Source organism: Phallusia mammillata, chromosome 1, assembly GCF_965637545.1.
Source record: "Phallusia mammillata chromosome 1, kaPhaMamm4.hap1.1, whole genome shotgun sequence".
Taxonomy (NCBI): Eukaryota; Metazoa; Chordata; class Ascidiacea; order Phlebobranchia; family Ascidiidae; genus Phallusia; species Phallusia mammillata.
Window position 1 is genome coordinate 18,648,087 of NC_137252.1, and position 13,329 is coordinate 18,661,415.

At 38.0% G+C, this 13,329-nt stretch overlaps 3 protein-coding genes across 3 annotated transcripts; all 3 read right to left on the reverse strand.

The window, feature by feature from the left end:
- Positions 1–142: 142 nt before the first annotated feature.
- On the reverse strand, positions 143–3,021 carry LOC145219213 (5-taurinomethyluridine-[tRNA] synthase subunit MTO1, mitochondrial-like). Its single transcript, XM_080086607.1, has 7 exons — positions 2,802–3,021; positions 2,221–2,407; positions 2,027–2,152; positions 1,725–1,955; positions 1,516–1,658; positions 1,297–1,448; positions 143–1,124 (listed from the first exon to the last, which is right to left on the reverse strand). The coding sequence occupies exons 1-7, from the start codon at positions 3,019–3,021 to the stop codon at positions 147–149; spliced, it is 2,037 nt and encodes a 678-aa protein (XP_079942733.1). The 3' UTR covers positions 143–146.
- Positions 3,022–3,048: 27 nt separating this feature from the next.
- Positions 3,049–7,241, reverse strand: LOC145219205 (5-taurinomethyluridine-[tRNA] synthase subunit MTO1, mitochondrial-like). Its single transcript, XM_080086603.1, has 7 exons — positions 7,005–7,241; positions 6,695–6,881; positions 5,765–5,890; positions 5,438–5,668; positions 5,217–5,359; positions 4,850–5,001; positions 3,049–4,178 (listed from the first exon to the last, which is right to left on the reverse strand). Exons 1-7 carry the CDS (start codon positions 7,231–7,233, stop codon positions 3,204–3,206), a joined length of 2,043 nt encoding a protein of 680 aa, XP_079942729.1. The 5' UTR covers positions 7,234–7,241; the 3' UTR covers positions 3,049–3,203.
- A 36-nt stretch (positions 7,242–7,277) lies between these two features.
- On the reverse strand, positions 7,278–10,096 carry LOC145219195 (phospholipase A-2-activating protein-like). Its single transcript, XM_080086593.1, has one exon. It carries the CDS (start codon positions 10,038–10,040, stop codon positions 7,500–7,502), a length of 2,541 nt encoding a protein of 846 aa, XP_079942719.1. The 5' UTR covers positions 10,041–10,096; the 3' UTR covers positions 7,278–7,499.
- Between the last annotated feature and the right edge of the window lie 3,233 nt (positions 10,097–13,329).

The window sequence follows — 13,329 nt, forward strand, 5'->3', positions numbered from 1 at the left end:
CCAAAAGCGCAGTAATCCCTACCCTATGTAGTGTTTTCTGAAAGCAATAGGCTGGCCTATCTCTAATTTAGATCGTTCGTTATTTTTCGTTCATATTCGCATGCAACTTTGAAACAACGTATTTAAATATACTAATTCAGTATACGTTACAAAAGTGTCGAATTTCGTTTATTTTGCAGTGTTTTGATATGATAGATTAAATGAACAAGCGCAGATGGCGTTACACCTTGAACTCGCGTTGCAGCTGCAATATTCAGAGGTCTTGCCTTTGCAAGTTTTTCCCGTACTTCCAACTTTAGCGACTCGAGACCGCTATAATCGATATTATCCGGAATCAGCAGATTTTCTTCTTTTCGCAAAGCCTCTATCTGACTTCGTTGCGTATTAAGCATCACAGCATACAAAGATTCCACTTGTATACGTTGGAACAACCAGTGGTCACAGTCAGCTATTGTCAATTGTGGAAAACCGCGTAAAAACCGTTTTGCCGCTTCCTTATCTCGCAAACGCGCCAGAAAATGGAAAGCAGATACCGTGGTAGAGGATGGCGCCTTTAGCGCTTCCATACCAGACAACTTTCGCCAATACGACACTGATTTGGTTGCAGCCTTTAGTTCCAAAATACTTTTTTCCAACACTTTCAATCGTTTTTCGGTGTTGATCATTCTTCCGTTTGAGACACAACCGGCATCATTGTAGCCACGCAAAGTTAATCGTTGGTCAGCATTGTCTGGTCGCAAAGTCATCCGAAATTCTGACCTACTGGTAAACATTCGGTATGGTTCGTTTGTTCCTAAAGTGGTCAAATCATCTATTAGAACTCCAATATAACCCTCACTTCGCCTGACAACAAAATTATTCAGGCTTTTAGCTCTTCGGGCTGCATTAACACCAGCAATCAGCCCTTGTGCTGCTGCCTCTTCATACCCAGTTGTGCCATTGATTTGTCCAGCAAAGTATAATCCAGGTACTTTGTATGTTTCCAAAGTTTGGTTGATTTGCCTTGGATCCATGTAATCATATTCAACACCATAGCCGGGCTGAGCTATTTCTGCATTTTCTAAGCCATCAATCAGTTTTACAGCTTGCTCCTGGTACTCAAGTGGCATTGTACAGTTAAATCCCTAAAAAATCAAAATGTGTTACAGTAAAAGAGGATGAACCTTAAAGCCATTTCCTGCAAACACAACAGCAATTTGTTTCCATACAAAGAATTTCATTAAAAATGTATTTGACAACAATGTATTGATGAAAATAAGGTATCAATGCCTGAAAATTGGAAAACCTAGTGGATACCTGCAAATATAACTGATCTGAGTCAAAACCCTCAGGTTCCAACCAACAATGGTAAGCATCCTGATTAAATCGCAAGATTTTTGACTCAATTGATGGACAATATCTGGGACCGTTGGCTTCCTCAACAACAAGCTTGTTCAAATGTAATGAATCTTTAAAGTATTTTAACAAGTTTTCAATTCCTGTTTTTTTTTGTTAGAGTTATCTGTGTTAGCTTACCCAGGACAACCTTCTTTAGACCAGGTTTTGTGAGTGTTGTGTGACATGTGAGTTGGTCTTTTGGGGCAATCCACACTTTGTTATTTTCAAATGAAAATGGGTGAGATGGATTGTCAGCAAAATGTTCAGTCATGCCTTTGAATCTAAACACATCTTACTATAATGTAAAATGGCTCAGTTTATTGAAAAACAGAAACTCAATAAGAAACCTGACAGATCTTTTGTGAATTCGAGGCGGTGTTCCTGTCTTCATCCGGCCAATAGTAAAACCTAGGTCTTTAATTGTTTTAGCCAGACCAATTGAAGGTTTGTCACCCATTCTGCCAGCACTAGATGTGTTTAGGCCTATACATATTTGGCCGTGCAAAAATGTCCCAGTAGTTAAAATGACACTTTTGGCCTTGATTGTGGAACCATCTTCCAGAACGACACCAGTGCACCTGGTATATAACAATTTATTTAAAATAGCGATTAAAATATTGCTTAAACATAGGAAGAGCAAAATATTTACCTACACTTAGCATCAGGATTGGTCTCTGTCAGTTGAGCATTCAAATCTTCAGTTAATAAATCTTCCACAGAACATTCCACAATATGAAGTTTAGGAGTATGAAACATTTCATCTTGCATATGTTTTCTAAAAGTTTATTTGTAAACTGTAACTTCTTTTTATTTAACACTAAAAAAAGTTTCTAAAAAACATACTTGTACAAGTTTCTGTCAATTTGAGCTCGTAAACCCCATACTGCAGGACCGCTGCTTTGATTTAAAACTTTGTAGTGAGTGCCAGAAATGTCGCAGATTCTTGCACAAATGCCATCAAGGGCATCTATTTCCCTCATTAAATGACCTTTGCCGATGCCACCAAATGATGGATTGCATGACATCTCACCTCACAAACAAATTTATATTTTGAAATATGAGAACCTTTAGGTTTGTAAATCCTGCCAGATTAAATTTTATCACAGATCCATACATAACACTAGATATGTATCTGTTAGTCTGGTTGATACCAGATCAAAGCCAGTCCCAGTGCCCCACCCATAAAACATTGTTTAGATTTACAAACAATAATAAACCTGGTTGGCAACTGAAGCTACAGTTGTGCAAACTTCTTCATGCATTTAGTGACTTTGTTCTTGAGCAAGAGCACCTAATTAATTACATTTACCTTCTCCATTCCAAATGCAACTACACTTTTGACCACATTACACTTGGGTAGTGTTTGAAACAGGGTGCAATAAAAATTTGAAAAAAATTATCCCCTACCAAAACTCAAAACTTACCAATTGTTGAGGTCTTGTGTGTTATGAGGGCAGTTTTACATCCAACTCTTGCAGATGCAGCTGCTGCTTCACAACCTGCATGTCCACCACCTACCACTATAACATCGAACTTTTTGTTATCTCCTTGGTCTCTGCCCTTTGATGATTGGTGTAATGTGCACTTGGCACAATGGGTAATAGTTTTAATTAAATGACCTTTGTGCAGTGTACAAATAATCATCCTAAACTGTTAGTTGATCGAAAAGCCCTGCAAAACAAAACAAATAGTGCAGCATGTGTGTTTAATGAACTTTTGCCAAAATGCACACCCCTGAAACACTTTGTAACAACCATATTCTTTTAATTGCGGGAAATATGCAATAAAATAAATTGACAAACACATTTGTTCAAATAATACACTTCCTATGTGATTGTTGATGTAACAAAACTATCACTTTTTGTCATTGATTTAATATGGTAAAGCAAATTAACCAAAGCAGCTGGTGTGATTCCTGGAATTCGTGTTGCTGCTGCAATATTCTGTGGTCTTGCACGAGCCAACTTTTCTCGTATTTCAAGTTTGAAGATGTTCAGTTTTGTGTAGTCAAGTGAGTCCGGAATAATAAGGTTTTCTTCTTGTTGCAAAGCTTCAATGTGTAACTGTTGTGTCTTTAATAGATTTGCATAATTGGCTTCAACACAAATTCTGTGTCTTGTCCACCTGTCCAAACAAGCAGTTTGTGGAAACTGGTCCAAAAGTATATTAACATGTTCATCATCTCTTAGGTTTGACAAAAAATGAAATGCTGATATTCCACTTGGATTTTGTTTGGGCTCCATTTTTAATAATTTTCTCCAGTAGTTTGCAGACTTGGTCATGTTTTTCATTTCATCAATACAGCTCATAAGATTTTGGATTCGGTTGTTTGCGTTAACAAATCTTGATTCAGAGACACAACTTGCATCTTTATAGCCTCTTAAAGTTAACCGCTGGTCAGCATTATCAGGTCGCAAAGACATTCTAAATTCTGACCTACTGGTGAACATTCGGTATGGTTCGTTTGTTCCCATAGTTGTTAAATCATCTATGAGAACTCCAATATAACCCTCACTTCGCTTAACTGTGAAAGCAGAAAGTCCTTTAGCTTTCCGGGCTGCATTAACACCGGCAATCAGCCCTTGTGCTGCTGCCTCTTCATACCCAGTTGTGCCATTGATTTGTCCAGCAAAGTATAATCCAGGTACTTTGTATGTCTCTAAAGTCTGGTTGATTTGCCTTGGATCCATGTAATCGTATTCAACACCATAGCCGGGCTGAGCTATTTCTGCATTTTCTAAGCCATCAATCAGTTTAACAGCTTGCTCCTGGTACTCCAGAGGCATTGTGCAGTTGAATCCCTATGAAAGCAAACAAAATCAATTAAACTAAAAATGGCCGTCCAATTAATTGATGGTGGGCCTGTCATACCTAACAAGAGTTAGATTAGGGCAGTGGTTCTTAATCTTATACAGATCTTGTACCACCTGACAACTTTTTCTATCGCTGCCTACCACCTAAACCAGTGGTTCCCAACCATTTTGTAGTCACGGACCTCTTTTATAAATTGTGTAGGTCTGTGTCATCCAACGTAATTTACCGCAGGTCTTTAATACTAAACATATTTGCCTCTATGGACCCCCTGAACCATCTCACAGCCCCCTTTGAAGTCCGCGAACCCAGGTTGGGAACAACTGACCTAAACCCTGTTTGAATAGATAGATCAAGAAATAGGTCTATTTTCTCTATCTGGCTAGCATATTTAGCAATTTCAAAGGAATGTCTAAAACATGAGTCTCGTCCAAACCAGGGCTGATGAGTTGGGTCAGTTGAGTTGCAATTTTAGATCGAACTTAAATTAAATATCATGGAAAGCTGCTCGTGTACCAACTGAAAAGTTCCGGCATACCACTAGTGGTACGCGTACCACAGTTTGAAAACTACAGGATTAGAGAAATCGTTAGCAACTTTTGTAAAAACACAGTGTTAAAATGTTTGATATATTTTGTTATAATCAGCTTGTTTTGATTACCTGTAGATATAATACATCAGAATCTAAGCCCTCGGGTTCGAGCCAGCATGGGAACTGATCTTGGTTAAATCGAAGGATTTTAGATTCAATTGAGGGACAGTATCTTGGACCACTTACTTCTTCTACCACATGCTTGTTTAAATGCAAGGAATCTAAATATTTTACAAAACTATAGTAACACATTGGAACACTATATATACAGATCTGTTCTTAAGTTAAATGGTGAAATAACAGTTTAAACAATAAAGCATGTCGCTTTTTATGTCTATTTGGGCTGTTATTTTCGCCATTGAACATTTAGTAACACAGAACTAAGAAACATAAATTATATTGTGATTGTTCAAGTTAATTTCTTGGCATAACTTACCTAAAATATTTTTTCTTAGTCCTGGTTTTGTGTTAGTTGTGTAACAAGTGTACTGATCCTTTGGATCAATCCATACCTTGTCATTCTCAAATGAGAATGGGTGAGATGGATCATCACCATAATATGGAGTCATGCCTTCAAACCTGCAATTTGTGGATTGTTTGTTTCAGTTTTTTGATTGAACTGAATACTAAAAATTCACCATACATAAGTTAACTTACTTTACTGATCTTTTGTATATTCTAGGCGGTGTGCCAGTCTTAAGGCGGCCAACTGAAAATGACAAGTTTTCAATTGTTTTAGCAAGCCCTATTGATGGCTTGTCACCAATTCTCCCTGCCATAGTTGTCTTTAATCCAATACAAATACGTCCACGAAGAAAGGTTCCGGCTGTTAAAATTACACTTTTTGCACCAATGGTAGATCCATCTGCTAACACCACACCAGTACATCTGATGGAAACAAATTAACAATATAGATGAAAAGTATATTAAAAAAAAGTGAAACTGAAAAAAATCATTAAAATTTGTTTTAAAATGAAATTATACCTGCACTTTGCATCTGGACTTAAATCATGTTGCGCAGGGTTGATTTCATTTGTGACTAAATCTTCTACAGAGCACTCCAAAACTTCCAAATTGGGTGTGTTGAATATCTCATCCTGCATATTTTTTCTACAGTTGCAATAAACAATATTTCAACAGTATCAAGATACAACATAAAACTAGAAAGGTTGCTTAGCATATATTGCTATTGCAAACTACAGTTACTACTAATACAAAACCATAATCAATCAAACTACTGTCCTGTAATATTTTGTTGTAAGCTATAAAAATAAGTGCAAATAGGACATCACAACAAGGAGCACATTTAAACACATTCACATTTAAAAATGCAAAAACATTTTTTTTCAAAAAAATGCTTTAATGGCGGTTACAAACATGCAGATAACAGCGATAAAAGGTCACATGATAAAAAGGAACAAGGGGGTTAAATTTTGGTCAACATTTAGCTTTGGGCTGTGTTCTTGAATGTTAAGGGATTCCAAAAGCAGCAGCCAAGTATGATCTTTAGACAACGCTGCTTGGCTTTACTTTCATTCATTAGATAATCACAAAAGTTGATTGTCGAAATGTCATGTTTTATACAACTATACTGGCTTGTTTGTTTCTCGTTAGAATTTTTAAAATTCTCAGTTATTTAGTTAAATAAACGATGATTGTCGATGCCCATGCTGCCTGTTGAAGGGTCAGATACCGTTCAGTTCAAATACTATCATGATAGTATTAGCGTTGTAATAATCTACTTACTTGGTTTCAACTATTTTTTAATGTATACCATTACTTTGAGTTAACAGACTACACTTTCATCTACATCTAATACCAGAAAACTCAAAAACTCAAATTGAACCCAAAGTCTTGTTAAAATTTACTTAAAAATGGTGTATAAATCAAGTAAAATCAAAATAATAATCATACCGGTACAAATCTCTGTCTATCTGGGCCCGGAGTCCCCACACAGCAGGGCCACTGCTCCGGTTCAAAACTCTATACTGGATGCCAGAAATATCACAGATACGGGCACAAACTCCATCCAATGCATCAATTTCCCTCATGAGATGACCTTTTCCGATACCACCAAAGGATGGGTTGCATGACATTTCACCTGCAAAACACATGTAACTAATAAACAAAGTTTTGCTTAATTTAATACCAAAATAATAAATAATGGTGCAGATTAACTGGTTTATTCCTACTTGTGATATACCTAGTGGAATTAGTTACCTACCTATCGTAGCTTTCTTGTGGGTTAGAAGAAGTGTTGAAGCACCAACCCTTGCTGCTGCTGCAGCGGCTTCACATCCTGCATGTCCGCCTCCTATCACAATAACTTCGTATTGTTTTAAACTACCTTGTTTTTCAACGTTGGTCAATTTGTTCGCAAAACTTGCAAATACTGACAATGGTTTTAAGAATACATGTGGAGTAGGTTTTGTAACCAGTTTACATGTCAGCATAGTTACACATATGTGTCAAAGAAACATACAACCTATTTTGTGCGTTGTTCTGTGAAACAAAAAATGAACTTATTTCAATATATATCACAAGTTATGCAGTAGCCAAGAGTATTAAACTCAAAACACACATAATGAAATAGCAACATCATTCAAGTAAAAAGTTTGCTAGCTCAAGACGAAAAACAAAAAAAGCATGCTAAACTCGTTCATATAGAGTTGTTTCAAAATATTACTTAAGTATCCTTTTTGAAATATTCTTACATACACTACAAAATCAACAACAAATGTGAAGTACACTGCACAATTTTATCAACAGAACCATGGTGTTTCCTAACATGATTCACAATGTGTGATGCATCCATTGAGCGAGCAATAGTTTGAGCAACATCATTTTCAACCAGCAGAGTTCCAAGAGCCACCAGGTAACGAAAGCAAGCCTCTGCTGTTACACTTCCATGTCCCTCCAGACATTTCAGCAGCGGGCTTACAGCAAACAATTGGACCTTTTGACAGTGGCCTAAAACAGCAGGTGGGTTTTGGCGACTCACAACCACTGCATAGTTGATATACAATGTGGCAACAGCAACCTGAATGTTCTTATTTTCAGCAGCAGAAGTGTCTGAAAGAAAGTCACCAGAGCTAACAGCAGAGAGAATAGTTTCATAACCAGCAATCAAACATGCAATGCCTTCATCAGAAAGCACCAGATTGCATAAAATTCTTATAGCTAGCAACCTGTTGAGATTAACTGCATCTCTTTTGGGCTGGTTAATAAGCCTCAAAATAAGGCTCAGCAGTTGTTCTGCTTTAGAATTGCACAAAATTTTTCCAACTGCAGGACATCGTACAAGAGCTAATCTAAGTAAATCAAGAGCAGGAAAGATTGAATTCATATCCCCATTTAAAATATTCCAAAGAAAGTTTACACTTTTTGAATCTGGTTCCTTATCAGACTGTATTAAAGAACACAAAGCATCAGCATCCATTTCTGAATGATCACCAGCAGTGAGTAAGTCTTTTAGTTTCGTCATCATTGCATTTACATTAGCAGTCTCGAAAAGAATGAAGCCATGCTTGGGATAGAAACTATTTTTTGCTGAACGAGAAAACTTTACATCAACATCCATTTCCTCAGAGCCTGGTACATATCTGGATGGATTGACCATTGGATCATTTCTTGTTTTGCTAGATGAGCCAGGGTCTCCATTGGAGGAGCCTGGTATGTAACGACCTCCACCAGTAAATGGATCAGCCTTTGGCATACCAACATGATTTGTGCTGCTTTCCCCTGGAATATATCGACCACCACCAGTAAAGGGATCTGCATTTGAGCCATTTACTCTGTCGCCTGCATCTTCCGGAACATATCTTCCACCACCAGTAAAAGGATCTGCGTATTGGGAGGCTGAACCAGAATTCATTGACACATCAGAGTTTTCAATGATAAAGTTGGCAATTGTCTCTAAGAAGCTTTGACTCAAATCATTATCATCAATAAATTTTTGTGCAGCAACCCACGGATCCTCAGTTACATTGTAAGGAAGGTTCAACGGAGGCTTGCCTTCTTCAATGTCAATTGTAAACAGATAGTCATATTCTTTTCCCTTGTATTCTGTCTTTTTTCTGTCATTTTCTGGTTCAATCATGTTTCCAACTTTTATCCACTCCATATCAGACATACTCCACTGAAAAACTTCAACTACTCCACTCTCATTTCTAACAAGTTTTGTCTGACCATCTTTGTTTCCAGGAGTTTGCAAAGCCTCTTTGCCAGGAAGAGATTTAATATCAACATCACCTTGCATGTTACTTGCCGAAGCAGGAATTTGTGAAGCAGCCAACTCCTCCTCAAAAGTTGCTTTAGCAGACTGATTGGCAACTTTATCTTCTGACCGTGTAAATATTCTAACAGTTGCATCACTGCAAGCACCAGCAACATCTCCAGTTTTAGTGTAAATAGCTTTCCAAACACTAGTGGCTGGAGTTGAAATGGTTTGTTTCGGGTGACTTTCAGTTATATCCCAAACTCTCATAGTCCGATCTTCACCAGCTGTCAAAAATTCAGTAAAATCATTTGATACAACAACTGAGTACACAAAACTCCTATGACCATAGTACGTTTGTAGGCAGTTGCCCTCAATTGACCAGCGTTTTATTGTAGTGTCATTTGAACATGATAGGAACTGACTTTCTGTTAATGAAGCAAGACCACGTACACAATCTTTATGGTCAGTCAATGTAAAAACACAATGTCCTGAACGCCACAACTTAACAGTTCTATCTGCAGATGCAGTAACTATTAAATTGTCTCCTCTTGGCATTTCAATGGCATCCCACACTGCTGCGTTGTGTCCAGATAGTGTCATTTGACTTTTGGTATCAGTTACATGTAGATTGGACAAATTCCACAATTTAGCAGTTTTGTCCCATGATGAACTAAGTAGGGCACCTGATTGTCCAACATTTATCGAGCAAACAGTGTTTGAATGATCTGACAAGCAAGCCACAACGTCAGCAGTTTTGGCATTAAAAACCAAAATGTTGTGGTCATTGCCACCAGTAATCACCAAACCCTCAGGATAAGTTGAAGTTGCCCTGAAAAACGCAACACAGGAAACAAAACTTTTGTGGCCTTTGTAGCATAGAATTTCCTCAAAATCACTTCCAATGTTTCTTTTCCATAACTTAGCAGTCATGTCACGGGAGCATGTGATCAATTCACTGGAAGAACTTTCAGACAAATCTCTAACATCAGCTTCATGTCCATGCACAGTGCTTGAATATTTGAAGTGTTTACTTGGTGGCATGTTACTCAGTATTTTTCCAGCCAGCAACAATATTGTTCAAATTTGCAATACAAAATCTGAAAAAAACTATGGTTTAACAACCAAATACTTTCAATCGAACTTTCAATCAAAACAGCAATCAACACCAATCAGCAAATGTGAAACACCATAGTCACATGTTTTTAAAATTATTCACACACATCCTACAGATATATCTGTCATGTAAGATTTAAATGCTTTAAACCACTAATTTTCATAGTGTGGTCCGAAAACGTGTAGTGGTCCAACTTTGCCTTTTCAGGCCCGAAAAAAAACTTTAACCAAGTGTCACAAATCCCACTTATTTAAGTAGATGATTTGTGTATTTGTAAAATTGCAATGGTATAGGTCAGGGGTCACCAAACTTTTTTCTCTGCTGGCCGGATAAGTTTAATATTGATTCATGCGGGCCGCATGGTTTACATGCCCTAGCGCCGTCTTTCCAAACTTAGCCCGCAAGGAGATTTTTATAGGGGCGCCAAGACTGGCTTTTCAACAATCCCACTTAAAATCTGGTGATGCAACTGTTAAACTGAATAGTTGGTTTCATCTGACGAGCAATGCTTGTATATTACATCACAACTAGGAAGGAAATTGTTTGCGTACAATTAACACTTATAGTCTTGTTTGTGACATTGAATAAAATAAACTGAACATTAAATATATTTTCATTTATTGGGGGAAATTATAATCTATTACTGACCTAAATCACAAGTTTGGGAAATGTTTATTTCCAGGCTAAAATCAGTTTACAGTGTTATAAAAACAAATTAATTTCACTAAAAAGCATCTTCAGTGTCTATAGGGAGCAATAAAAGGGATTAAAATGAGAAATAGCAATAGTTCCTTCACACACACACAATTATTCCTCAACTGAAAGCCCAGCAGACTAAACTGATTGAACATGCAATGAAACATAAGAAACGCACGAAAGATAAAACTGTAAAAAGCGTATTACTAAGCCAATTACTTTTGATGTTTATACCCATCAGTATGCCGAAAAGTCAACAAAATCAAGTGTATATTGATGTTATTATTTACATGGAGCATCATTACAACACTTGATGCATATTTACATCACTTGGTGCACCTTAATACTGCTTGGTGCACATTTACCTGGCGATATAAAGTTGCATCAAGCAAATATAGGTAAACCATGACATATAAAGGTGCATTAGGTGTAAGCAAGATAAAGGCACACTAAGCAATATAAGGCCAGGGTACACCAAGAATATAAAGTTGCACCAAGTGATATAACGATTCACCAAGTGGAATTAAGGTGCATCAAGCGGAATAAAAGGTATACACCAAATTATGTAAGGGTACACCAAGCGATATAAGGGTGGGGTGAACCATGCAATATAGACATGTGTGCAGAGCAATACAAAGGTGCACCAAGTGATCCCATAAATTTTAGATGCACGGCGCACATTAACAAGGAGTCAGAGTCGATCGAAGGTTCACAATTTATAGTTTAGAGTTCAGACAGAGTCGACTAGTACCGAGTAGTGTTTCACAATATATTTTCGGACTGACTCTAACCCTGAACCCAACCTAACCCAAACGTCCCCAACCCTAACCGTAAACCAATTCTCAATCACCCAAGTCGGGACTTCTGTGTTGCAGTCAGGGCTTTCCCAATCGTCGAAAATCGGAAATATGTTTGTGAAACACTGCCGCCTAAGTCAGGCCGGTCAGGCCGGTCAGCCCAGTCAGGCTTTTAGTCGACCCCCTACATTACAACACTTTAATAGTCCACATTCCACACCAGAGACTTTCAAACTATTACAGGATTTGGAAAAATTACCGTTCTGTCTACAGTACACCACCACCAGTCCAGTGTGGCCAATCCGGATCCAATGTAACCCCAACCGGGCAATCGGGTATGGATGGAGTCTGTGGACCTACGGTTAACAAAAGTTTCGGCTTTGGGCGACAGAGCGTAACGAACACCGGGCCTCTTACATAAAATTTTGTTTTTATTGAGCGTATCAATCAAAACCAAAACGTCAAAAGTGCGGTCAAAATCATTTGTAAAGAACTATTAGACAATTAAACAAAGCAGATCTGGAGAACAAGCGTGGTGTGGATTTATTGCAAAGTTCGCTCTGGGCCTCTGCTGTTGTCTCGTGAGAAAACATAAGAACCAGACTTCGTCAGAAGTTTAAACTTATTGTCAATAACTTACAATAGAATACATGGTGATTTAATTACATCTGCCTGCCAAGTTTGGCGTCTGTGAAAATGAGCAAACAACCATAGGGCGTGTCAAATAAAACGAATTGTCAAATCATTTCGGAGTTTGATAAGACCGCTTAAATAAGGAGTAGAGTTTAAATTTAAACAAATGGGGATTTAAACTGGTTGAAAAACGCAAACCGGTTCAAACCGGTTAATTTGCACAAACCGGAACAAAACCCGAACCCGAAAAAAAGACCCGAACCCGTTTTCTGAACCGATCCCCAACCCCTAAAAATACGTAATAAACCTTGCCCTAGAACCCATATGACCAGCGGTTCGATTCTCTGTTATTTCCGTGAAACGGTTACGTCACATAATTAAATCGCACTGCATGAGTGGGATCAAAGGCTCTATAGAGCGGTAGAGCCAAAATCCATTTTGGGTAGAGCTACTAACACGGTAGAGCTACTAACACTGAGCTTGGGCTGGCCCCCGGCCTGGGAATTTCTGGTAGGTGGCGCAAAAGAGCATAGGCGTTTATGGTGCTGACTCAGCAAATATTTCTTACCATAAACCCTAATTGCTGTAACAGCACCATAAACGCCTATATGCTCTTTTGCGACACCTACCAGAAGTTCTTAGGCCGAGGGCCAGCCCAAGCTCAGTGTTAGTAGCTCTACCTACTAACACGATACGTTTCTCCTGATCCAAAATGCTTAATTTTCGATAGGTGGCGTAAAGAGCTGAATTATTTATTTAGCGGCTATAAATGGGTTGGGTTGGGAAATATTTACATAAAATTTTTACATTACTAACTAATTTTTTGGGTTAGTTTTATTGAATTTTAAGTGCTAATACCTTACTCCAACCCTAATAGCCCTAACCGTTAGCATTTTTTGAGATATACCGTTTTGAAAATTAAGCACTTTTGGATCAGGCGTAACGTATCGTGTTAGTAGCTCTACCGGATCAAAGATGAGACTTTAGTTCCCAGTTGCTCTGATCAACCATGACGATGCCGCTCGCGAGCAATTAGCAGTCAGTTGCATTTGTTGCAGTTTGCAAGTTTCGTGTTTTGAACAGTTGTAGA

Bases quoted from the DNA above. Each gene is read 5' to 3' on its own strand.
- LOC145219213 (XM_080086607.1), bottom strand. From the start codon at position 3,021: ATGATTATTTGTACACTGCACAAAGGTCATTTAATTAAAACTATTACC. The intron at 1,956-2,026 runs GTAAATATTTTG...GTTATATACCAG, and splicing joins AATCCTGATGCTAAGTGTAG to GTGCACTGGTGTCGTTCTGG. The intron at 1,659-1,724 runs GTTTCTTATTGA...AGATGTGTTTAG, and splicing joins ATTCACAAAAGATCTGTCAG to ATTCAAAGGCATGACTGAAC.
- LOC145219205 (XM_080086603.1), bottom strand. From the start codon at position 7,233: ATGCTGACATGTAAACTGGTTACAAAACCTACTCCACATGTATTCTTA. The intron at 5,002-5,216 runs GTAAGTTATGCC...TAAAATATTTAG, and splicing joins ACTAAGAAAAAATATTTTAG to ATTCCTTGCATTTAAACAAG. The intron at 4,179-4,849 runs GTAATCAAAACA...TTGCTTTCATAG, and splicing joins CTGATGTATTATATCTACAG to GGATTCAACTGCACAATGCC.
- LOC145219195 (XM_080086593.1), bottom strand. From the start codon at position 10,040: ATGCCACCAAGTAAACACTTCAAATATTCAAGCACTGTGCATGGACAT.